General features: G+C 53.3%; 2 protein-coding genes across 3 annotated transcripts in view; one reads left to right on the top strand and one right to left on the bottom strand.

Moving 5' to 3' along the window:
• Positions 1-3,056, top strand: part of Ldlrad2 (low density lipoprotein receptor class A domain containing 2) — an 8,231-nt gene extending 5,175 nt beyond the window's left edge. The window contains exons 3-5 of the mRNA XM_021201219.1: positions 859-990; positions 1,690-1,830; positions 2,806-3,056. Coding sequence (XP_021056878.1) covers positions 859-990; positions 1,690-1,830; positions 2,806-3,056 — 524 coding nt within the window. The remainder of the gene's footprint in view (positions 1-858; positions 991-1,689; positions 1,831-2,805) is intronic.
• Positions 3,057-4,384: 1,328 nt separating this feature from the next.
• Hspg2 (heparan sulfate proteoglycan 2) overlaps positions 4,385-24,009 on the bottom strand; it is a 99,411-nt gene continuing 79,786 nt past the window's right edge. Inside the window, exons 67-98 of one of the 2 annotated variants that reach the window (XM_029540295.1) lie at positions 23,714-23,865; positions 23,194-23,335; positions 22,947-23,087; positions 22,250-22,384; positions 21,899-22,080; positions 21,196-21,391; positions 20,816-20,995; positions 20,312-20,572; positions 18,658-18,862; positions 17,992-18,089; positions 17,296-17,562; positions 15,527-15,636; positions 15,232-15,379; positions 15,037-15,153; positions 14,666-14,683; positions 13,935-14,037; positions 12,401-12,545; positions 12,219-12,318; positions 11,959-12,068; positions 11,741-11,849; positions 10,381-10,479; positions 9,903-10,124; positions 9,405-9,649; positions 8,916-9,087; positions 8,683-8,805; positions 8,531-8,587; positions 6,800-6,875; positions 6,625-6,703; positions 6,402-6,469; positions 6,157-6,240; positions 5,649-5,752; positions 4,772-5,521 (exon numbers count right to left, since the gene is read on the bottom strand). In XM_029540295.1, coding sequence (XP_029396155.1) covers positions 5,349-5,521; positions 5,649-5,752; positions 6,157-6,240; positions 6,402-6,469; positions 6,625-6,703; positions 6,800-6,875; positions 8,531-8,587; positions 8,683-8,805; positions 8,916-9,087; positions 9,405-9,649; positions 9,903-10,124; positions 10,381-10,479; positions 11,741-11,849; positions 11,959-12,068; positions 12,219-12,318; positions 12,401-12,545; positions 13,935-14,037; positions 14,666-14,683; positions 15,037-15,153; positions 15,232-15,379; positions 15,527-15,636; positions 17,296-17,562; positions 17,992-18,089; positions 18,658-18,862; positions 20,312-20,572; positions 20,816-20,995; positions 21,196-21,391; positions 21,899-22,080; positions 22,250-22,384; positions 22,947-23,087; positions 23,194-23,335; positions 23,714-23,865 — 4,421 coding nt within the window. In that variant the 3' untranslated portion in view covers positions 4,772-5,348. Of the gene's footprint in view, positions 5,522-5,648; positions 5,753-6,156; positions 6,241-6,401; positions 6,470-6,624; positions 6,704-6,799; positions 6,876-8,530; positions 8,588-8,682; positions 8,806-8,915; positions 9,088-9,404; positions 9,650-9,902; positions 10,125-10,380; positions 10,480-11,740; positions 11,850-11,958; positions 12,069-12,218; positions 12,319-12,400; positions 12,546-13,934; positions 14,038-14,665; positions 14,684-15,036; positions 15,154-15,231; positions 15,380-15,526; positions 15,637-17,295; positions 17,563-17,991; positions 18,090-18,657; positions 18,863-20,311; positions 20,573-20,815; positions 20,996-21,195; positions 21,392-21,898; positions 22,081-22,249; positions 22,385-22,946; positions 23,088-23,193; positions 23,336-23,713; positions 23,866-24,009 lie in introns of both variants that reach the window. The other variant, XM_029540296.1, reaches the window with a different exon arrangement.

Genomic DNA, 24,009 nt, shown 5'->3' with positions numbered 1-24,009 from the left:
AAATAAATCTTAAAAAAAAAAAAAAAAGAAGAAGTTGTGGCCTTGGGAGGCAGAGGCAGGCAGATTTCTGAGTTCGAGGCCAGCCTGGTCTATAGAGTGAATTCCAGGACAGCCAGGGCTACACAGAGAAACCCTGTCTCAAACAAACAAACAAACAAACAAACAAACAAACAAACAAACAAAAGATGTGGCCTTGTTGGAGTAGGTGTGTCACTGTGGGTTGGGCTATAAGACCCTCATCCTAGCTGCCTAGAAGTCAGTATTCTGTTAGCAGCCTTCAAATGAAGATGTAGAACTCTCAGCTCCTCTTGCACCATGTCTGCCTGGATGTTGCCACGTTCCCGCCTTGATGATAATGGATTGAACCTTTGAATCTGTAAGCCAGCCCTTAGCCCTTATAAGAGTTGCCTTGGCTGTGGTATCTGTTCATAGCAGTAAAACTCTTACTAAGATAGAGGTGGTGACTCATACCTGTAACCCCAGTGGTAGGGGGGCAGAGGTCATAAGACCAGAGGTCAAAGGTCAACAGCACCACACATTCAAGGACATCCTGGGCTACCTATTTTATGAATTCAGTAAGTATTAGCCACTATGCCACCATCGCTACCAGCACCATGACCAGTTGTCACTGTGTTGACTGCCCTAAATATTGTATACTGTTATCTCTCCAGGAAACAGCCACCTACCTTCCATGAACATGCTGACAGACAGCAGCCTTGTCCTGCCACCCACCTTCCATGAACATGCTGACAGACAGCAGCCTTGTCCTGCCCCCCCCCCCAGTTCTCTCACCATGGGACCACAGTGTTGTAGGGTCTAGTCTAGGATCCTTATTCCCAGTTTCCCTTTCTACCCCAGGGTCTTGCGGTACATACTTCCGCTGTCAGAACGGCAGATGTGTGCCCCGGAGCCTCCTATGTGATGACTGGAACATGGACAACTGCGGCGATGGCAGTGACCAGGACTCCCGTCCCCCAGCCAGCTGCAGAGGTCAGTGATCAGGATCACATGGACCCCATTTGAACAAGAAAGTGGAGAGGTTGGCTGGCCCTAATGTCCATCTCCGGGGATAGCAGGGCCTGGGTAGGGAGGTTACATATAGCTGGAGGGGGTGTGGTTATAGTAATGGTCATTTTAGAGATCAAGAGTGTGAGGGTCGGTGCAGCGGAGGGAGGACTGTCTAGTCCGGCGTGTGCCCGGAGACCTGGGAGAGATGCTTCCCAGGACCCGAGGACCTGTCATCACTTCCAGTCCCTACAACAACCTCTGGGTTACTGCGCATGTGTGAGATTCAATAGTTAACTGATTAGAATAACAGACCTCGTGATTCCTTGGTTCCCTCACTGGTGGGGTGTGGGGTCATTACATCTAACCATGCCGACTCCTCACCTGCAAGTGCTGTCAGTGAAGTGTTCTGCCTAGAGCGAGACGCCTGCTGCTCGGGCGCTGCTCACCCCAGACTGCTCTGTCCGTCCCGTGTCTTGAGAAGCAGCAGCTCCACTTACCAGCCTGCTGGGTCGACCAGACCTCACTTCCAGGCTGTGTGACCTTGGCCAGATGTTTTATCAACTCTTGTCCCTCATTTCCCTTCTTCAGGTACTGTGGCTGTCAGAGAACCCTCATGGGGAGTAAGGGACACCATAGGGTCCCCCGAAGGGCAAGCTCTCAGTGTGCTGTTACTGCTCACAGGTCCCTCTCGGGTGCCCAAGGAGACCGGGACAATGGAAGATGACAGTTCTAAGCCTCCGACTCTTCTTGTGGCTCCTGGTTCCGCAGCTGAGCGGACCCCTCCAGAAGGCCTGGTGCCCACCACACAAGAAGTGTCGGAAGGTAGATGGCACTTGGTGAAAGACCCCTTACATTCATCCACCAAAATTCCACCTGGGCCAGCCAGGAAAACGCTTGGATCCCAGCACCTATGTAAAAAGCCAGGCTCAGTGGGGGTGAACCTGTAACCCCAGCACTGCGGCAGCCGGTCTAGGTCTAGTCCAACAGACAAGCCTTGGGTGCAGTGGGAGAGACCTTGTCTGGGAAAATAAGGTGGCAAGGAAGAGATTGAGCAAGGCAGGGTCCTGGACTAGAGATGACTTGGAGGTTAAGAGTTCCTACTTTTGCAGAGGATCTGAGTCTGGCTGTCAGTACCCAAGCTGGGCTGCTCACAACTGCCTGTAATTCCAGCCCCACAGGGATCTGATGACTCTGGCTTTTGAGGACACCTGGGGTCCTATGCACATGCCCACACACAGGCACATAATTAGAGGTAAATTAAATATTAAATATTAAATAATAATAATAATAATAATAATAAAAGGCTTCCTGATGTCAGCCTTGGCCTCCACAATCAAATGCTCGCATGTATATCTGCACATGTGTGTACAGCCCAAAGGATGACCTCAGTTGTTCCTAACGTTCCATCTGCTTGTGGACGTTGTACATCGTGGTGCGCACTAGGCTCCGCACCACGATGTACAACGTCCACAGGGCACGCCTTTAGCCCAGCACTCGGGAGGCAGAGGCAGGCGGATTTCTGAGTTCGAGGCCAGCCTGGTCTACAAAGTGAGTTCCAGGACAGCCAGAGATACACAGAGAAACCCTGTACAAAAAAAAAAAAAAAAAAAAAAAAAAAAAAGAGAACAAACTCCATGAAGTGGTCCCCTGCCCTCCACATATTTGCAGTGGTACACATGCCCTCACTCCACCATGAATTACCCCCGTGGTAACACACACACACACACACACCTCATCTCTATGATATCAGGACACTAGGCCCAGCAGAAGCTGACTGGACTTTCATTCCTCCCACAGGTCCCTGGCTCTGGTGGGCGGCTCTGGCCTCCTCAACGCTACTGACCTGCACTGGCCTCCTCTGCTGCTGCTGCCGCCCAGGCTGGTTGGCTTGGCACCCAGGTGCCCACAGGCTCCGCCTCAGATGCTGTGCAGCCTGCAATGTTTGTCACCTATGTCTTGGCCGGGTGGCTCCTGGGGGTTTGTGGCTGAGCTGGCCGGCTCTCCAGAACCAGGGAGGTCACCGTGAGGGGGCTGTAGTGATCAGCTGATTAGGTTCTGGGGTCTGACAGGCCTGGGTTTTAAGCTCTGTTAGCTGGCTGACTTGGAAGAGGTCACTCGGTTCTTTGACCCTCAGTCTGCCTCTCTGAGAAATGGGCCATGTCCTGATTCCCAAATAAGGTAAAGTTTGCAGAAAGCAGAAGGATCAGGCTAGCCGGGGTCTACATAGCGAGTTCTAGGACAGCCATGGCTACAAGGAAAGCTCCTGTCACAAAAAAAAAAAAAAAAGTCAAATCAACCCAGACCAAAGCAGGAGAGATGGCTCAGTGGTTAAGAACACTGGCTGCTCTTCCAGAGGTCCTGAGTTCAAATCCCGGCAACCACATAGCAACTCACAACTGTCTATGATTCCAGTTCCAGGGATCCAACACCCTATTCTTCTGGTTTCCTCAGATATTAGGTACACATGTGGTAGAGGGGAAAAAAAGGAAAGACCAGACCTAAGAACACGACAGACCAAAGAATGACGCAACCTCTTGCCCTGGGTCATATACAAGGAAGGACACCTGAAGCAGGGCTGCAGTAACCACCGGCGCAGCGGCTGGTGGTGTCCTAGATGGAAGGGTGAAGTACTTGGGACAGTGTCCTGATAAGGGGGTCTCAGTGCAGCAGGAGCCTCTGCTTGTCTTGTTTGAGCTGTGAACTAATGGGACCCAGCTCCATAGCGGCTGATAACGCTAACAGGGACGTTAAACTCGAACTACAGCAGGGCCTCTCTGCCTCTCGGCCGTCGCCTTCACTGGGGCCTCTTCAAACCTTCTGTAGTTGTTCTGTGATACAGCATGCATATACCCATAGATATATACAAGACAACGCGATGTGCCCTGAGACGTCTGAGCATTACGTCACTAGGACAGGAAGGAGAGGATCTGAGATTGCCAAGGGTCACGTCTGAGAGAGAAGCTGTAGCCAATGATATTAACTTAGCTCATATGAAGGATATTGACATAGCTTGTATAAATGGTATTGATGTAGCTTATATGAATGATATTGACATAGCTTATATGAATGATATTGACGTAACTTATATAAGTTTATTGTCACTCAATAAAACTTGATTTGTGAGAAGACAATCTGTCCATCTTCTTCTGAGGCAGAGTGCTCATGACAGAGGGGACAACAGATCCTGTGGGTAGAGGTGGATCATTGTGCCGGATGGGGGAGGGTGCCTAGGGTAGGAACTGGGGTCTTCCTTGATCAGAAGAAACCTCAGTGAGGGTTTGCTCTTCCTCAGTGTTTTCTCAGAGACGTGACCCTGCCTCGCCCTTGCCCCAGTGGTACTGAGCGAATCCCTTGTCATTGAGACAGGAGACCTCTGGCGGGGATAGCACCGTTTATTAAGAAAAAAAAAAAAATCAGAGAAAGACCACAGGGGGTTCCCCCTAGGACCCAAGAGCCACAGTCTGGGCCTGCTTACCCCTTGGTCGGGTCCTCAGGCTCCCAGATGGGCAGGGTAATCATCATCCCTTGTGCCCTTCCCGAGCTGAGGTCTCAGCTGCCCCCACCAAGCCACTGGTGCTCCTGAATCCTGCTCCCCCACGCCCTGGGCCTTCACCTCCAGAAGAGTGGGGGGAGTGGCCTGGTGTGGTGGGACCTCATTGCTGGGCTCTGCCTAGCAGTTCTGGAAAAGAGTTGGTCTCCCTTGCAGCTCCCGAGGGCAGAGCCCTGGGCTGTGTGTGTCTGGGGTGGGGGTAGGGGGTGGGGGTGGGGGGGTGAATGCAGGTGGAGGAGGGCTGGGTGGGAGGGGAGACTGCCAGGGACATGGGACCCTCTGGCTAGGTGGGTGTGGAGGAGGCTGGGATGGTATGTGGCAGGTGGGGGGTGGTGAGCTGCCTTCTGCTCCCAGAACAGTGACTCAGGCCATGGCCACACCCCCTCGTTCAGTTTTACAGTGAGGCACCAGGCGATAACTGAGGCTGGCGCTCACGGCAACAAGGACTGTCCGCACGGTCTGCTGAAACGGGCAGCCGAGCCTGACTCTGAAGCAGGGAAAGGGATGGGAACAGTTCTGAGCCCTGCCAGTCACGATGCCTGACTCCAAGTCCTGGGAGCCTTCTGAGGAAACCTCTTGCAGTCCCCTTGTCCTGCCCACCAGCCTCGGGGCTCTGCCCACGAATGCGTGGGAGCTGGCACACCCACCCTCCAGTCCAGCCCAGGGTGGTAGCAGCGAAGCGTGGCCTTGCCTCCGTCTCTTACAAAAAGTCATAATAATATTAATAATAATATACTCGACACTGTCAGGCTGGGTGCTGCCCAGGAGTCCGTGGGAGGCAGGTGGGCGCCTATGAGGGGCAGGGACGTGTGTTGGCCCCTGCCTGGGCGCGATGCTGCAGGTCCAGGGGCTGTGGGGGTGGGGCTCCAGGCCGGGCCGAGTGCAGCACCAGATTCTTGATACAGCCTGTGATCCCAGAGGAGAACTTGTCCCTGGTCAGTGTGGCCACATCTGGGGCACCGCCTGTGGCAGGAAGAGGATCGTTGTGACAGTGGGTCATTGGTGGAACTGAGAGGCAAGGAAGCCAGACTGCAGCCCCGAAGGCTGCCATCTCCTCCCCGTCTGTCTCAACACCCTGCCTGGCACTTACCAATGTAGATGATGTCGTTGGTGTTGACTGCCACATTAGGACCTGGGGACCGGCCGGTGACCATCTCCTCACCGTCTACTTGGATGGAGCCTCTCTGGCCCTCTCTGCAGGTGTGACAGGGTCAGGTTTCTTGCTCTGTATCCCCATGCTCCCCTGTCACTGACACTCCCAATAGGCACATCCGGCCCATGCTTGATCTCAGTTCTCTGCTTTCCTACTGGCCACACACAGCCACCTTCTGAGGCCTGTCCTCAGCTCTCCCCTCTTTAAGAAGCCAACGCTGGGCTCGAACCCAGAATCTTCTTGCCTCCACCTCCCAAGTGCTGGGATCACAAGTGTGCACCACCACCTTGATACTGGAGGAGTGCCGCTTGCCAGTAAGGAGTCTTTCCATATCAGTTACTTATTCTGTCCCTCAGATCTCAGAGCTTCCACCTTGTCCCAGCCCGGGGTGGGGAGGTACGTGTTCCTCTGGTCCCTCCCCTTAGCGCTGGGCTGGACTCCTTACCGCAGGGCTGTTACCCGGTGCCACTCGTCGTCATTGATGGGGTCTTCCGAGACGAGACGGGCCTCCCCACTGCCCAGCTGGTAGCTGGAGTAACGGAGATCCACAATGGTGTGAGTTTGGGGGGGTGGGACAGGATGTATGAAAGTGCAGATGGCACTGGGGTGTGTGGCTGGGACACCTGGACCTGCAACCTCCCAGGGGAGAAGCCATGGTTGGAAGAGGGGGATGGAGGTGCTGGGACTCACCTGAAGACAAGATGGCCATCTTGTAGTCCAAGGCTAATGAAGTCCCTGCTGCGGCTGGCCTCTCTCACCTGCCAAGGAAACATGGGGTCACTAGGTGTCCCACACTGGAGCGCTGAGACCCTGAGGGCCGCAGCCTCAGCCGTCCTCTCTCTACACTTTCCTGACCAGGGTAGGCCAGTTTCTAACCCCAGAAGCCCCAGGACCCTCAGAGATGCCCACTCACCACACCCTGCCAGAGCAGGAGGCCATTGGCTGTGCTGGTCCGAACCTCGAATTCAATGGTCTCCAGCACTTCAGGCAGGCTGGGAAGAAGCAGGAAAGCAGTGAGTGGGGAAATCTGCGTCTCAGACTACTGTTAACCCTGCCAGGCCCAGAGAGTCAACTAATACCCATCTTACCTCCTAGAGAAGCTGTTACCAGGGAGGCCTAGGAAGCCATTGTCATGAAAGTAGGCTCCGTATTGCCCAGGGGCATCTGTGGGAGTGAGGGAGACAGTGAGTGTGAATCTCTAAGTCCATTGTAGCTAATTACCATTACTTATAGCTAATTACCATTGTGTTTTGTATATGATGGGCATATGAGTGTGGGAATGCTCATGACAGTGTGTGTGTGTGTGTGTGTGTGTGTGCACACGCGTGCACAAATTCGTGTGTAGATCAGACGACAACTTTTGGGGTTGTTTCTCTCCTTCTCCAGTGGGTTCCAGGGATTAAACTCAGGTCATTGGGCGTATGTGGCCAGTGCTCTTACATGCTAAGCCATCTCATTACCCACATTTTTACTTTAAAAGGGGTGGGGGAAGGGCTTGCTGCACTTCTCTTCCTTCTGCCACCCAGGATGTATTGAATTCTCTGTGAATGACTGCTTCGCCAGCATGTTTGTACCTCACAGGTGTGCCTGGTACCCACACAAGTCAGAAGAGGGCATGAGAGTCCCTGGAGCTGGAGTTACAGGTTAGTTACCATGTGCCTGCTGGGGATCAAACCTGGGTCCTCTGAAACTAACACACACTTTTTTTTTTTCATTTTTTAAAAAATTTTACTTTTTAGTCTGTGGACTGGAGAGATGGCTCAGTGGAAGAGTACTTGCTGTTCTTCTAAAGAACCTGGGGTTCAATTCCTAACACCCACATGGCTGTACAGCTCCCCATAACTCCTGTTCCAGGGGATCCAATGGAGGCACCAGGCATGCCCATGGTACACAGACATGAATGTAGGTTAGCTGTGCATACACATAAAATAAGAATTTTTAAAAGATCTATATATGCTCATTTCTTTATCATCACTTATTTATTTATCTATTTATTTATAGTTTTTTGTGACAGGGTTTCTCTGTGCAGTCCTGGCTGCCCTGGAACTTGCTCTATAGACGAGGCTAGCTTTAACCTCACAGAGATCCCCATCTGCTTCTACCTCCCAAGTTTATGTGTCTATGTCTGTGCGTGTATGTGTGTATCTCTGTGTGTGTGTACAATGTGCGTCTGTGTGTGTGTATGTGTGTATCTCTCTGTGTGTGTACAGTGTGCGTCTGTGTGTGTGTGTATGTGTGTCTCTCTGTGTATGTGTGTCTGTGTGTGTGTGTGTCTGTGTGTGTATGTGTGTATCTCTGTGTATATGTGTGTCTCTCTGTGTATGCGTGTCTCTGTGTGTGTGGGTGTGGGTGGGTGTGCACATGCGCACATCAGTCTTGTGGAGGTTATTAGAGACTGTCAGACCCTCTAGATCTGGAGTCATAGGCAGTTATGAGCTGCCTGATGGACATGGTGGGAACTGAACTCAGGTCTCTGTAGGAGCCTCAGGCACCCTTAGCTGAGCCATTATCTGGAATTCCAGAGAATGAGAGTCCTGTGTTGTTCAAACTGGCACACCAGAAATGCTTGCTGACTGAAGGAAACTGATGCCAGTGGTTTGAAGGTTGCTCAAGGCCACCTTGCCAATAAGCTGTGTATGGCTCTGTCCCTCTTTGTTCCTGCCTATCTGTCCCTGTATGAGTTCTTCTCTTGGGCGTGTTTTCCTTAAGGACCCAACTGAGGTATAACTACTGGAAGAAAAGGGGATGAGAGTCCCAAGGAGACGAAGGAGAAGCTGAGGAGGCCACCATCTGCCTAGCTGGCCACAGAGGCTACGTACCATTGCCTCCACTGCCTTCACGGTGCCAGTCTGACTCCACTACACCATATCCAGCGCCTGTGGGGAAGGAAGGGTAGGATCTAGTTGGTGGACACAGATACCCAGGAACTGTGTCTGACCCCAGAGGAAGGTACAAAACAACCAGCAAGTACCTTGTTGGCAGCGTGGACCAGAGAAGCCAGGCAGACAGAGGCATTGGGCACCCCGGCAGGTGCCACCATTCAGACACGGTTCATGCAGCTGGCAAGGGTTCTCCTCATGTTCACAAAGGTCTCCTGTGGGCCAAGGCAGAGGTGGGTGGGTGGGTGGGTAGGGGCTAGACTTATCCTCTGACCCTTGGGCTGTTGCTCCTGTGCCCTGCTGTGTCCAGGGCTGGCCCTGGTACCTTTGAAGCCATCTTGACAGAGGCACTGGAACTCATATTCGCCCGCAGGCATGCACGTGGCTCCATTCCGGCAGGGCTGGCGCTCACACGGGGAGCTGTCGTAGCACTGGCCTACACCCTGGCTGCCTAAGAAGCTGTAGGTGAGGTCTAACCGCTTGCCATTCACGGACACCTGTGGGTACAGGGGCACCAAGGGACTCACGGGGTGTGGAAGCTGGGGTGTGCCAGCAGAGCGAGCATAGGATAGAGAGTATCTGGGAAGTCAGGCAGGGCCACAAAAGGTGACATGGGATCCTGAGTGTGGTAGGGAGGCCCTGAAGCTGAGTACCGTGTAGCCAGTCACCCACATGACTTTAAAGCGGCTACTATTAATCGCATTTTGGTGAAACTGGCTCATCAGAAATTATATGATTCCAGGGTGCTGGGAGTGGCAGGTGGCCTCACATTAAACTCTTCCCTCCCATCGTTCCTCTGAGGGCTGTTCCTCACCTCACCCACACAGCCTCGGAAGTGAGCACTCATATTGGTGGCTGGGGACAGCTGTACCGAGGGCTCCACACCCCCCAGGTAGAGCAGGGTATGCAGGTTGAGGCCCTGGCTCTTTCCTGGTGAAGAGCGTAACACAGGGCGCCCTCCATCTACCCGCAGGCTGCCATCTTTGTTCAGGCGTTCCGCAGACACTCGGTGCCAACGTCCTAAAGCCAGTGGCTCATGGCTCCGAAGAACAGCCAGACCTGAGGAGACCATAGGTAGCACTGGATGACACAGGGATCCTGACATCCCCTCACTATAGGACATGATTAACGGGGAACTTCTCAAAGCTTTGAGGAATCTCTGAGGACTTTGTGGTTAAAAGTCCCAGAGACACATTCAAGGACAGACATCAAAGGTCTGTTTCCCGAACTTACCTCCTCTTGTCTCCTGGCAACATAGTGACCCCAAGGACGACACCCAGAGGCTCGGCCACACTTGGCACCTACTGCTTACCTGACCCTAACTCATAGCGGAACTCCAGGTGGCCACCAACCATCGCTAGGGACACAAAGTCTTCCACAGGCCCGCTCTTGCCCCCACTGAACAGTAAGATCCCATCGGGTTCCAGCGGCTTGAACTCCACATCCAGGCGTAGCTCATGGTGCGTGTTGGTGAGAGCCGGTAGTACCAGGTAGGAGCCAGCACCAGACATCGATGGGGTGGTCACCGTTACACCTGTAGTAACCAGAGCTTAGCCAAGAGCAGTGGGGATGTATAGCAGAGTCCTGGGACAGACCCCCCACCACCCCGCTACCCCAACAGTCTCAAGACCAGCCCTGCCCCTCAGGCTGAGGATCCCCAGGAAGACAAATCCTCTGGGGGAACCCCAGGTATTTTAGTATCTTCTTGTTCCAGATCTATTTCATTCCTTGTAGGATTTGCCTCAGTGTGGCTTGTACGATACTCCCCAGCCACCACTGAGAACACTCACCTTCTTCACACCTCGCCCCGGAGCGGCCCAGGTGGCAGCGACAGGTGTAACCTCGACCGTCTGGCCGGTTCACACAAGTGGCGTCAGGCCCACAGGCTTCTGCAGGCGCAGTGAAGAAGCACAGAGTTAAGCCGGCAGAGGAGATTCTCGTGCCTAAACTCTGCCTCTCACCCCCGTGGGGACCTGGGCTCTTAGGGCCAAGCCAGCCTGAGAGGACTGCCTGGGGCTGAGGTCCAAAGTGTGTGTGTGGGGGGTGGGGGGGAGTAATCAGAAGGAGGGTATTGCCAGGGGAGGACCCCCTAGGACAGCTGTGGCGGGGTGACTGAACCTGTGTTCGTTTTTTGCTTTGAGGCAGTCTGACTTTGTATCGCTGGTTGTGGGAAAGGCAGACTGGTTTTGAACTGGTACATGAGCCTTCTGCCTGTGCCTTCTGCGCACTGGCATTACACGGAAGTGCTACCACCCGGCATGGTGTCTTTTGTTTGCTTTTTTGTTTGCTTGTTTATTTTTTTCTTGTTGTTCGTTTGGTTTTTCAAGACAGGGTTTCTCTGTGAAATGGCCTGGCTGTCCTGGAACTCATTTTGTAGCCCAGGCTGGCCTGGACCTCACAGAGCCACACCTTCCTCTGCTTCCTGAGTGCTGGGATTAAAGACATGAGCAACCACGCCCGACCCTCGTTTGCTTTTGGAAACAAGGCCTGACATCATGAGTTGTCCAGGCTGGCCTCAAACTCACTCTTTGATGACCTTGAACTTCTGACTCTCCTGCTTGCCCTCATTTCCCAAGTGCTGGGACTACAGATGTGCACCAGTATAACTAGTTTATGAGGTGCTGGGGGGTGGGGCAGGGGGCCAAGGCCTTGGGAGTGCAAACATTAGGTGAATGTTATACCAACTGGGTTAAAGCCCCAGCTCTGTTCATGGTTTCTTTGAGATAGAGTCTCTGTAACCCAGGGTCATCTGGAACTCATGGTAATCCTGTCTCAGTCACCCAAATCCTGGGATTATAGATACGTGCCATTTTGCCCAGCTTGTAATATTAAGACTGGGGTGGGGATGGGGGTGGGGGTGGGGTCAGGACTGTGGCTAAATGGCAGAGCACTTGTCTAGCATGTGAAAGGCCCTGGGTTCAGTGGTTCAATGGTAGCACACACACACACACACACACACACACACACACACACACACACACACACACACACGACTATACTGGGGGAAGAACGCAGGGTATGAATGCCTGACTCATGTCAGTAGAAGCCTAGATGGCAGTGTCTGGACTATACAGAGAGGTTAGTCACCATCATGGGATGCGTCTTAAGTTCTTTTGGAGGAGGAATGAAGAACTGACGTGGGGTGCTCACCGGGGTGGCAGTGCAGGGCTTGCGAATGCTCACAGCGGCTGCCGGTGAAGCCAGCGGGGCAGACACACGTGTAACTGCTGCTCTCGGAATCTTGGCACTGGCCCCCATTCTGCAAGCAAAGCAGCCCCAGACATCAAGCCAAGGAGACCACAGCCTTCCCCTCCCCTTCCCTCGATGGGCAAGCCAGGGCAGCCAGGGAGTGGTATAGGAAGAGGCACCTGGCAGGGTCGGTCCTGGCAAGTAGGACAGTGGGAGATGCCATGTGTTGTGAGGTTGACGTCATGGAAGACAATCTCCTCGCCTTGGATGCGCAGCTCACGTACACAGCCTGGCATTGGGGGGGGGGGTAGGAGGCAGGATGAGCATCTGGAGGGGTGGGAAACTGACAACATCTATAGTGCCCCCCTTAGCTCCTGGGGCTCTATAACCAGCCAGGAAATGTTAGCTGGGGAGGTGGCAAGAAGGAAGGCTTACTCACCCACAAAGCCGCTACTCAGCCCAGCCTTGGGGATGGCACGGTAGTCGGGGTAACCACCCAGATAGAGCTCCTCATTTAGGTCTAAACCTTGGAACTTGCCCTGTGGAGGTGGGTCAGTCAGGTCCAGCTACTGAGGTAGGTTTACGCTGAGAGTGAGGGAATGGGCACAGGCTGGGTCTCACCTGGGAGGTCCCGTTGACAGGGGCCAAATTGCCCACAATCAGAGATCCTTGAGTGAGACTTCGTAACAGGGTCACGGTGTGGAAGTGGCCTAGGGCCAGAGGTGTGGGGTGGCGGATAGTGGCCATGCCAGAGCCTGCATCAAATCTGCTCCATGGGGTGGGGGAGGGGCAAGGAAGTGTTTGTAAACGTGTCTTCAGACAGGCCCAGGCTGGGCAATCGGGTCCAGAGGAAGGCTAGCATCATTCCTCATTTCTGTCCTTGCTTTGTCCCTGCCATTTTGCAATCACCCAACCCAGGATATCCCCACCTCTTCCAAAAGTTTTTTCCCTCATCACCTTTCCCTCGGAGCACCTCCAAAGCGGGCTCTTAGGGCTGGGAGAACTCTCTGAGGCCCTGAAGCCTAGCGCCTGGCCTCGCTGCATTTGCCTCTGAGATAACTTTGATTTTCCTTGCTATGGCTTCAGTTCCTCAAGTGGAGTGGATATTCCCATAGGGTACAACCTGACCTGTTGTTCATACCTCTTCAGACCAGTTCATACCAGTGCCTGGCACATGGCAAGAGTCACGCAAGTAATTATCAGGTGGATGAATGATTGGTGGAAGGATGAATGAATAAATGGATGAGTTGATGGTTATGTGAATGGATGGATAGATGGACAGGCGATGTGAATGAATGGATGCATGGGTGGGTGGATAAATGGGATAGACAGATGGATGATGGATGGAGGGTGGATGAGTAGATAGATAGGTAAATGGGTAGATGGATGGGTAGATGGATGGATGGATGGATGGATGGGTGGGTGGGTGGATAGATGGGTGGGTGGATAAATGGATGGGTGGATGGATGGATGGGTGAGTAGATGAGTAGATGATAGGTAAGTGGGTGGATGGATGGATGCAAGGAATGGATAGATAAATTAATGAAAGGACAGATGGATGGATGGATGGATGGATGGATGGATGGGTGTGTAGGTGAGTAGATGGATAGGTAAGTGGGTGGATGGACAGATGGACAGATGCAGGGAATGGATAGATAAATTAAAGAATGGACAGTCAGATGGATGGATTAATGAGAGCTGGCCTACAGTAGTAAATCTTTGGAGGCTCTTTCCTCTGCCTGCCTGGGATATGGTGCCTACTCCAGAAGATCAAGTGGTCATTAACATCAACAGCTGCAACTCCTCTCTCTCTCGAATCTCGATAGTGTAACTCAGCCGGATGCAGGATATGCCCAGCTGACTCTCTCTCTAGAATCTCGATAGTAACTCAGCCGGATGCAGGATATGCCCAGCTGACTCTCTCTCTAGAATCTCGATAGTGTAACTCAGCCGGATGCAGGATATGCCCAGCTGACTCTCTCTCTAGAATCTCGATAGTGTAACTCGGCCGAATGCAGGGTATGCCCAGCTGAACCCCGTGCCCAGCCCAGCTGAACCCGTGCCCAGCCCAGCTGAACCCGTGCCCAGCCCAGCTGAACCCCGTGCCCAGCCCAGCTGAACCCGTGCCCAGCCCCCAGTGAGGAAGAGATCTCACCGGAACTCAGGCCTTCCGCCCACGAGGCCAAAGGAGATGAAATCCGGTTGTCTGTTGGCTAGGTTGGTGGGACTCCGCTTCTGCCCATTGTACAGCAGCATCCCTGGAGGGCACAGCAGTGTGAGCAGCTTCCCCCAGCCCCACCCCTGCTGGCCACCAGCCCTCTGTCACTCTCACTTAAGCTCTTAAGCCAGTCTTCAACATCCTAATGCTTCCACCCTTAATACAGTTTCACGTCGTGGTGACCCTGCAACCATAAAATTATTTCCATTGCTACTTCATAAGTGGAATTTTGTTACTATTGTGAATCATAATATAAATATCTTTATGTAAATAGTCATAGGTGACCCCTGTGAAAGGGACCCCATAGGTTGAGGACCATTGTTTTGAGCCTTTCCATTCTTTGATACCTCACCCTGGCATGTGGCCAAGAGCCTCCCAATCAGAGACTCACTCGGTGACCTGAGGAAAAGAGCCATACTAAGAGCTCTAAGATAGGACCTGAGTTTTGGGCATGCATCCTTGGGGTGTGCCTGAAGGAGGGGAGGGAGGGAAAGAGCCATACTAAGAGCTCCAAGATAGGACCTGAGTGTTGGGCATGAGTCCTTGGGGTGTGCCTGAAGGAGGGGAGGGAGGGAAAGAGCCATACTAAGAGCTCCAAGATAGGACCTGAGTGATGGGCATGAGTCCTTGGGGTGTGCCTGGAGGAGGGGAGGGAGGCAGAAACTCACCTGAGTAGAGAAGGAGGCCTGGACAGTGAAAGACAGTGGAGAGACCAGCAAGATGAGGGGATGAGGAGAGGGGGATGCAGAGGGGGAGAGAGAGGAGAATATGAGATTCATCAGATAAAAAAGAACTTTGAGCAGGACAGGAAGGTGGACCAGGAGAATCTGGGCAGCCATGCACCCATACAAGACGACCAGGTAGAGGCCAGAATGCCACAGAGGAGGGATGGAAAAGCAAGGAAGCAAGAGAAACCCAGGGGCTCTGGACAGGACAGGAGCTTTCGTCAGGGTTCATACTGTGGTGACAGGTCCTAGAGACAGGTGTCCACCCGACCGACCCCAGGCCAGTCTCCCAGTCCCACAAGGTGCCTGCTCACCATCCGCAGAGTCTGGCCGGAAGGTGATCTTGATCTCAAACTTCCTGTAGGCATCTTTGATGGTGGGAAGTGGCAGGAAGGAATAGGGTGTCTGGGTGAAGTAGGGTATCACTCGCTCTGTGGAGAGAAGACGGTCAGAGAGACCCCTGTGGGTGAGTCGACGTGGGTTCCCCATTAGGGCTGGAGTGCTCCTACCTGGCACCTGCAGATAGGCAAAGGCTTTGACCTTGCCCTGCCGGTTGGTGGCAGTGCACACGTAGGTGCCGGCATCCTCCGGGCGGACTGATGGCAGCATCAGCATATTGTTTTCCAGGCGGCTGTTGGGTGGCAGGTCACCGTCCACCTACAAACATTGGTACTGAGCTCCTGGTCTTGGCTCATGCCCCTACCTCTGCCCCAGGTCAGTCTTCAAGTTGGACCTTCACTCTTGACCAGGTCCTGTGGTGCACTGAGCTGGAAGAATGTCACTTGGCACCTGCCCAGCATTTACCTTACTCCAGGTGATGGCGGGTGTCGGGTAGCCTGAGGCCATGCACGGGAAGACAGCCGCAGAACCGGCAGGCACTCGGATCTCCGGGGGAGTTGAGATCTGGGGCAAGGCTGAGGGGACAGACAGAGCCATCACGTGATGGCATTCACCAACTTCATGTCCCCTTATGTTTTTCTAGTCTTCATTTGACTCTGGGAGAGAGGCACTGTGCCCGCTGTGTGAATGAAGGGGCTGTGACTGGTCACTCCTGCTTGGACAGAGGGGGGCCAGGCACAGTTGCCGCTCAGGCCCAGGAGAGCTGACATCACTTCGTGCCTGAGCAACTGGGACCTCAGAAGAAGGACTAGGCGGTATAAGTGAGCAGGAAGAAGCGAGTCTCAGAGTTTGGAGTAATAGGAATTGCCTTTAAAGAAAACACGTCTGTATCTACTGTGTACCTATAGTGCCTTTCCTTCCCATGATGTCTTTTTATTTATTTTAAAATTATGTCAGCTGGGCGTGTTGGCGCACACCTTTAATCCCAGCACTCAGGAGGCAGAGGCAGGCGGGTTTCTGAGTTCGAGGCCAGCCTGGTCTACAGAGTGAGTTCCAGGACAGCCAGGGCTATACAGAGAAACCCTGTTTCGAATATCATCCCCCCCCAAAAAATTATGTCTATTGGCCTGTTCATACTTGTGTGTGTGTCCACATGCCATGGATTGTGTACAGAAGTCAGAGGACAACTTGCAGGAGTCGGATCTCTCCTTCCACCATGTGGGTCCTGGAGCTTGGCAGCAAGTGCCTTTATGCTATCTCCACCTCCCTTTTTAAAAAAGCTGGGTCTCTCATAGCCCAGGCTGGGTCTCTCATAGCCCGGGGCTAGATCTCTTCCTGCCCTGTGTAGCACAGAGTGGCCCTGAACTTATGAATCCTCTTGCCTTCACCTTGGAGGTGCTGGATTATAGGCGTACAGGTAGGTGTATGTTGATTGATTTATTTTGAGATGATGTCTTATTATGTAGCCTAGGCTGGTCTCGAACCCAGGCTCTTTCTTCCTCAGTCTCCTGAGCACTGGCATGGCAAGTGTGCACCGACACTCTTGATTTCGCACTGTCTGTTTCTGCTGTAAGGCCCACCATCAGACTAGGGTATGGGTCTCCTCCATCTGAGTAAGGGCTACTTTTCCTCTTCCTCCTCCTCCTCCCCCTGCTCCTCCCCTTCCTCCTCTTCTTTTTTTTTCTTTCTTTCTTTCTTTTTTTTTTTTTTTTTTGAGACAGGTTTTCTCTGTATAGCCCTGGCTGTCCTGGAGCTCACTCTGTAGACCAGGCTGGCCTCGAACTCAGAAATCCGCCTGCCTCTGCCTCCCGAGTGCTGGGATTAAAGGCGTGTGCAACCACGCCTGGCTCTTTCTTTCTTTTTTTAAAAGACAGGATTTCACTATGTACCCTGAGCTGGCCTGGAACACAATATGTATAGACAAGACTGGCCTCAAATTCACAGAGACTGGCCTACCGCTGCCTCTGGAGTCAGTGAGCCCAGGGATCCACCTGCTTCTGCATCCCCAGAGTGCTGGGACGAAAGGTGTGCACCACCACACCAGGCCTTGGCATGCAGCCCGCTGGTATAAATACTTGCATCCATTCATTTGCTAGGAAAGCTGTCCCTTAAATAGGGACACAAGGAGATCCCCAGGAAAGCACAGGAGTGAGTGACACAGCACCATGGAGCTGGCAGCACTTTCAGGACCCTGTCCCTCCCAGGTCCCTTCCACAGTCCCTCGATGTCTCTACCTTGTACCAGCAGCAGCACGTGGGACTGGGTGGTGCCGGCAGCGTTGGTAGCTGCACAGCGGTACTGTCCTGCATCAGCCAGCTCCACATGGGCAATCCTGATGATGCTTCCGCTTTGCACAATGCCAGGCCGTAGGTGTCCCCCGACTTTGCTCCATGTCACCTGAGGCTTAGGGTCACCCAGGGCCAAGCACTCAAACTCCACAGAGTGGCCGACTACCACGGAGTGCACGGAGGTGCGGACGTTGATGAGCACGGAGGGCAAGGCTGGGGGAGGGGCAGAGTGGTGAGCTGGGCTGGGGAAGGGTTGTGGTGGTAGGGAGGGGCAGGTGGGTGAGCCAGGTCGGGGTGAGGTCAAGACTGGGAGAAGGATGACTTGGAGCACTACCATGCAGGACATATTCCATGAGCGACATAACGTGGTCACTCGCGCATCCCCCGTTAAGCCTCTGTTTACTCTCGCACCCAAGTAGCTGGTAATTCAGCCTTTACTGCTCTGCTGAACACCCACTCATGCACCCATCTCCCTTCCCTTCCTTGCAATACTGGTCACGGCCATTACTCCATGCAAGGTGCAAGCAAGGAAAGTAATCCGTGCTCATTTACGGGGCTTCCCGAGGAGCAGAGGCAGGGTCCTGCATCGCCCCTTTCCTTTCTCATCTCTGCCCCTGCTCTTTACAGAGGCCTGAAGCCTACCTTGAACGATTAGCTGGGCAGTGGCCTGGGCTTGTCCCCAAGGCCCATGGGCCTGGCAGACGTATGTCCCTTGGCAGCTCTGGTCTAAGTTCTGGATTCTGAGAAGAAAGAAGGGCACCGTCAGAGGAAAAAGGCAGCAGTTTTGCAGCTGTGAGTTAAAACAACTTGGGGCTGCTGAGCTATGGCTCAGCGGATAGAGGCGCTTGTCCCTGACCCGAGTTTAATCCCTGGGTTCTATATGGTGGAAGAGGAGAGCTGACTCCTGCGAATTGTCCTCTAGTCTACACACAAACACATGCATGCGCGCACGCACACAAACAGACTCACAGGCAGATGTGCATACAAAAACATGAGATAGACCAGGTCCAGGGTCAGCATCAGAGACCAGGATGCAGGTGGGCAAGATGATGCACTATACCCTTCTATCTATCTATCTATCTATCTATCTATCTATCTATCTATCTATCTATCTATCTATCTATCTATCTATAATCTACTATCTATCTATCTATCTATCTATCTATCTATCTATCTATCTATCATCTATCTGTGTAATTGCCATTGAACTTAAGGCCTCACCACTATAGCTAGTGCTTGACTCCTGAGTTGCCATTTTTTCTTCCATTTTCAGGGCTGAAACCTGTTCTCCCCCAACCCCGGACTCACCTGAGGACTCCGTCTTGTACACTGTGTCCAGGAGGCAGCTGACCGCCCTCCTTGAGCCAGCGAAGGTGGGTACCACGCTCATTGGGCACAGCACAGTGGAACTCAACACTGGCCCCTATGTTCCTGGTCTCTAGCTGAGGAGTGACTTGCACAGTGGGTGTGGCTCCTCCCGGGATGGAAGTGTCAGGGAGATGGCTAGAGGAGCCTGTGGAGGCATGGGAGATTCAGTTATCCATCGACTGATTGGTTGAGACAGGGTCTCATGTAGCACACAGGCTATCTTCAGACACACTATGTAGCTAACGATGACCTTGAACTTTGAACTTTTTTTTTTAAAGATTTATTTATTTATTATATTTAAGTACACTGTAGCTGTCTTCAGACACCCCAGAAGAGGGCATCAGATTTCATGGATGGTTGTGAGCCACCATGTGGTTGCTGGGATTTGAACTCAGGACCTTTGGAAGAGCAGTCAGTGCTCTTTAACCACTGAGCCATCTCTCCAGCCCGAACTTTGAACTTTTGATTTCCCTGCCTGAATATGCTGGGATTACAGGCAGGTGTCCCCATGTCTAGTCAATGTACGGGGGGATCGAACTGAGCCACAAAGCCGGCCTAATCACGTGAGGTTTTGTGATAGGATTTTGAGATGAGGACTCTCCTCTGTGGTCAGGACTGGTACTGAACGCCTAGGCTCAAGCGCTCCCTCAGCCCCGTGTCTTGATGTGCTTGGACAAAGGTACACACTGTCACATCCGACACTGATGGTTCTTTCGTACACAAGGATACATTATATCCCTGATGCGCCCAGGTACCAGGACACCCTCATCTCAGTAATTCCAGGGACATTCTTCTGGCCACCTCTCCAGCCAGAAGACAAAGTCCTTTTAATATAGAGCCACTCGCCGGTTGCTTACTCAGTCACTCATTCAATGGATGTAGGGGACATGGTGGGGCTGGGCTCTGTCTCTCAGAGTTTGGATCCTTGGCAGGGAAGGTGGCTTAAGACAAGAATGATTGGGAAGGGAACACTTTTTTTTTTTTCTCTCTCTCTCTCTTTAAAAATGAAAAACAAACAAACAAACAAAAAACCCCACTGAGGTTCAAGGTGAGATAACTTAGCTAAAGTTATCTCTGAGGGCACAATCTAGGCTCTTGACCAGCCAGCCGGGTGTTCAGTTGTCCCTAGAATTTCGTGTCCAAAGGCTTGTGAGACTCTGTAGGAGGCCATAGCGATGTTAGAGTCGTCAGAGATACACTGGGATCCTGGGTTTGTAAGAGATGGCCCTGTCACTCCTTCTGTTTCAGGCACGTCTTTACTTTACTTTCTCTGGGCCTGTGGTGGACAAGCTTGGGAATTTTGGGGACAATGTGGTCCTAGTCCTACATTGAGTGTCCTCCCTTGCTGGCAGGTGATGTAACTTTCCTGGTAAGTACAGAGTAGGCAGAGAGAAGACTGAAAGCAAGGGAGTGAGAACAGGGATGGAGGGAGGAGTTTCCTGGGTACGGAAGCTGCCTCTGGCCTTAGAGAAGGATACTCTCTGAAAATGGGTAAACAGGCGGAGGCCTTTCTATCCCAAGTGTACATTCTGGTCAAGTAAAGGCTTGTGGGGCAGCTGGCTCCTGGCTTCCCACAGAGACTCCGGTTGCTTACCTTGGACCAGGACTTGAGCAAAGGCCTCCGCGGAGCCCACCTTGTTGGAGACCTGGCAGCGGTAGCGGCCAGAGTCTTCAGGGACTGTGGGCTCCAGGCGCAGCAGCTGGTTCCTGGCAACCGCCTTTTCGGGGAGGACGCCGCCCACGAGGCTCCACTGGTAGGTGAGCGGGGGTGTGCCGTGAGCCAGGCACTGCAGCTGAACCAGTTTCCCTGGCTGCACTGAGGTATGTTCTGGAATTATGGTGGCATATGGAGGACCTGAGGGACATGCAAAGAGATCAAGTCGGAAAAGGGCAAAGGCCACAGTAGGAAGCTGGATCCAAGTAGCGCAATCAAGCACATAGGGTCCAAGGGGAGACATGGGTGGCAGCCAGGGCGGGCTCTGGAGTCCTCCAGATGGATGGGGATCCTGGGGCTCTGCCCAAGGAGGAGGTTGGCATGAGAACATAGGCCTCCACGCAACATTGACTGAAGTCCAAGGAGAGGGTATGGGAGCCTTACTCTCCACATGCAGGACAACGGTGGCTTCGGTGTGCCCGGCAGAGTTGGTGGCGTTACAGATGTACTGTCCTGAGTCCTGCTGGGCCACCCGGGGAATAACCAGCGTGTTGCCTTCTATGCGGTGCTGCCAGGGCAGTGGGGCGCGCAGCTTGGACCAGTGGATGGTGGGCGGGGGGTTGCCTATGGGGTTGAAGATGGCACTGGTCACTAGGTTGTTCTAGGGATCAATCAGGTATTGGGGTGATAGGAAAAGGTCCTAAGTGACCCGACCCTCCAGGGACTGGCTAAGTGGATGTTTCTGGGATATGAGACTCTTCAGATGTAGTCCAGCCACGGGGCAGCCCTGATCTGCCTTTCCGTGGGTCCCCAGTGCACCATACCCGTGGCTGAGCAGTGTAGAGTGGCCGTGTGTCCAGCCTCCAAGGTCAGCTCAGCTTCTTCAACTTGGACCTGGGGAGCCCCTGGGGCCACGGTGCCAGTGTCCACGATCAGCTCCACCTGCTTCTGTGCCGTGCCCAGGGTGTTCTGGGCTTGGCACACGTAGGTGCCTGCATCTGATGGTTTCACGGATGCGATCTAAAAGAAAGAAGTCGGGTTTGGGGGGCGCACAGCAGACAACTTGGGCATGGGTCCCTTCCTTCGATTTGTGATTATTGCTTGGTTTCTGAGCAGTGGTCTCATGTAGCCCAGGCTGGCCTCGAACTCTACCCTTGATGATCGTGATCTCCTGAGCCTCCTGCCTCCACACCCCGCATGCTTCCAGTACAGGTAGGATCTGGTTCACAGTAGGCAAGCCCTTTCCCAACAGAGCTGCATTCCCCGATGCCTTCCTTTCTAGCTCCCCTGTGTGCTGCTGGGTGGTTCACCCTCCCAGCTTCCCATGGAGTCTGTCCATCTGCTTAGTTACCAACCTACTTATCACTCAACCACCGGTTCCCCTGGACTTCTGTGCCATTTTCTCCTTTTCCGTCTTCCACCTTCCTCCTCTTCTCTGTCCATCTACTTCTGCCCCCTTCTAGGCACCCGCTTCAGTCAGGCCTTAGAGAGAACCTCAGATGCACACATGGAACAAACCACGCTCACCTTCAGCATCGCGTGGCTATTCATGAGCCCAAACATTCGCGGCTCCAATTTGACAGGGATGCCGAGTCGGGTCCAACGCGGGGAAGAGCGCGGTTCTCCAGAACTGATGCACTCCAGGGTGATGTCCTTCCCCATCTTCACATGCACAGGGCCCTCGGGGAGCACAGACACTGTAGGGGGCCCTGAGAGAAAAATGACAATTAGAGAATTGGGTTACACCCCAGTCCACAGCTGAATACCATTTATGTGAATGTTAACCTACAGGGTGGGCAGCAGTGGGGGCAGGCTTTAAACGCGGAGAAGCTGGGCTGGCGAGAGGGGCCGAACCATAGGTTGGTTGGTGTCTCTTACCATGCACGCTGAGATTGACGACACTCTGGGCCACACCATAGATATTGGAAGCCACGCAGCGGTAGGCTCCATGGTTGCTGGGCCGGGTGCCCACGATGGTAATGATGGAGCCGTTGGGGCTGATGTGGACGTTGTCTGTAGGGTTGCATTGGGGAAGTGCGAGGTTAGTGTCAACTGTCTCTCAATAGGATCTAGAATCATCTAGGAGACAGGCCTGTGAGGGATTATCTGGAGTGGGTTAATTGGCGTGGGAAGACTCATGTCAACTGTGAAGAAAGCTATTCCCTGAGCGGAGAATTCTGGCCTTTATGGACAGAGAGCATGAACATTCATTCATTCATCTCTCTCTGCTTTCTGACTGTGGATGCCAGTGAGCATCTGCTTCAAGCTCTTACCGCCCTGAGTTCCCTGCCTTGATGGACTGTAACCCCCAAGCTGGGACCTGAAATAAGTCCTCCCCCAGGACTCCCAGTTGTTCTCATCTGGGTATTTTACCATATCAACACTATAAAGGAAGGCAAGGGAGGGAGAGCTACTGTTGATCCTTTGTGCCTGGGCGTGGGACTTGATCAAAGATGGCAGAAAGTGGGGGTCCTTGGAGTCTCCTGGGTCCTGCTCCATCTTTACATGGTGACCCTGATCTATCACAGAGGATGGTCCTTCCCTTTGCCTCCAGCCCAGGCAGCCAGACACTCACCCTCCAGCTCTTGGTCTCGAGTCTTCCACTCAACCTTGATGGGCGTTGCTCCCTCGTGGATAAGGCACTTGAAACTGGCATCTTGGCCCTGCTGTACTGTGCTGCTGGGTGGTTCAATGGAGATGACGGGGCTTCTGAGGCCTGCATGGTCAGATACTAGGCTCAGTAGAGGAGGCTGGCTCTACCCAGGTAGGCCCTGCCTAAGCTCCAGGCTCCCTTCCCCACTCCTGGCATTCTCCACACTCACGGAAGGAAGAGGCATCACTGGGAGGTACTGTGAGCTTGAAGGAAGCCTCATGCTCAGGGTGGGAGCTTCCAGCCACTTGGCACACATACTCCCCGGAGTCAGCGGGGGAGATGTGGTAGAGCCTCAGCAGGGAGCCATGAGTCTGCCAGAGAGAAAGAAGCCATCAAGAGGTCTGGAGACCCGAGGCAAGCTCCAAGTGAGGCTGTTCCTCCAGGAGACTCAGGAGCTAGGCCTCCAGCTGTGAGGCTAAAGGAGCTTCCTGCGTGTGGAATCTCTGAAATCAACCCACTCTCTTTTCTGTGGAGGAAACTCCTTCAAATGCTAGCTGCCAAACAATGCAAGAGGGTAAAAGCCCAGGTCTCCCAGCAACTGGTCTCTGGGTCTGGGGAACAATTTCCTGACAGATACCTGGTTCCCACGATCCCATGAATACTGGAGTCTGCATGAGGCTTAGGCGCAGAGGAGTCTAAGAGAGGGGACGGTGCCTACCCTGGGTTTCTCCCCATTCTGACCTAGTTACCTGGTGTCGGGCAGGCAGGCTGCTCCCTCGTTTGTGCCACGTGACCTGGGCATGGGCTTGCCCTGGTACCACGCATTTCAGATCCACGGTCTGCCCTTCAGCCAAATGGGAGGAGGAGGACTCTATGTAGACAGGCTGGGCCAGTCCTGGGGCTGTTGGCACAGAGATGGGGAACAGTTAAGGCCCCATGTGTGAGGGCAAGGACCTAACTGTGGTGATTCTCTTAGAGGTGACATGGCCGAGCCCTATCAGCCAAGGAAATCTCCCTTCCCGGGGTCTACAATGTCTTCTTGAGA

Source organism: Mus pahari, chromosome 6, assembly GCF_900095145.1.
Source record: "Mus pahari chromosome 6, PAHARI_EIJ_v1.1, whole genome shotgun sequence".
NCBI classification, from domain to species: Eukaryota; Metazoa; Chordata; class Mammalia; order Rodentia; family Muridae; genus Mus; species Mus pahari.
This window is presented reverse-complemented; position numbering and strand designations above follow the sequence as displayed.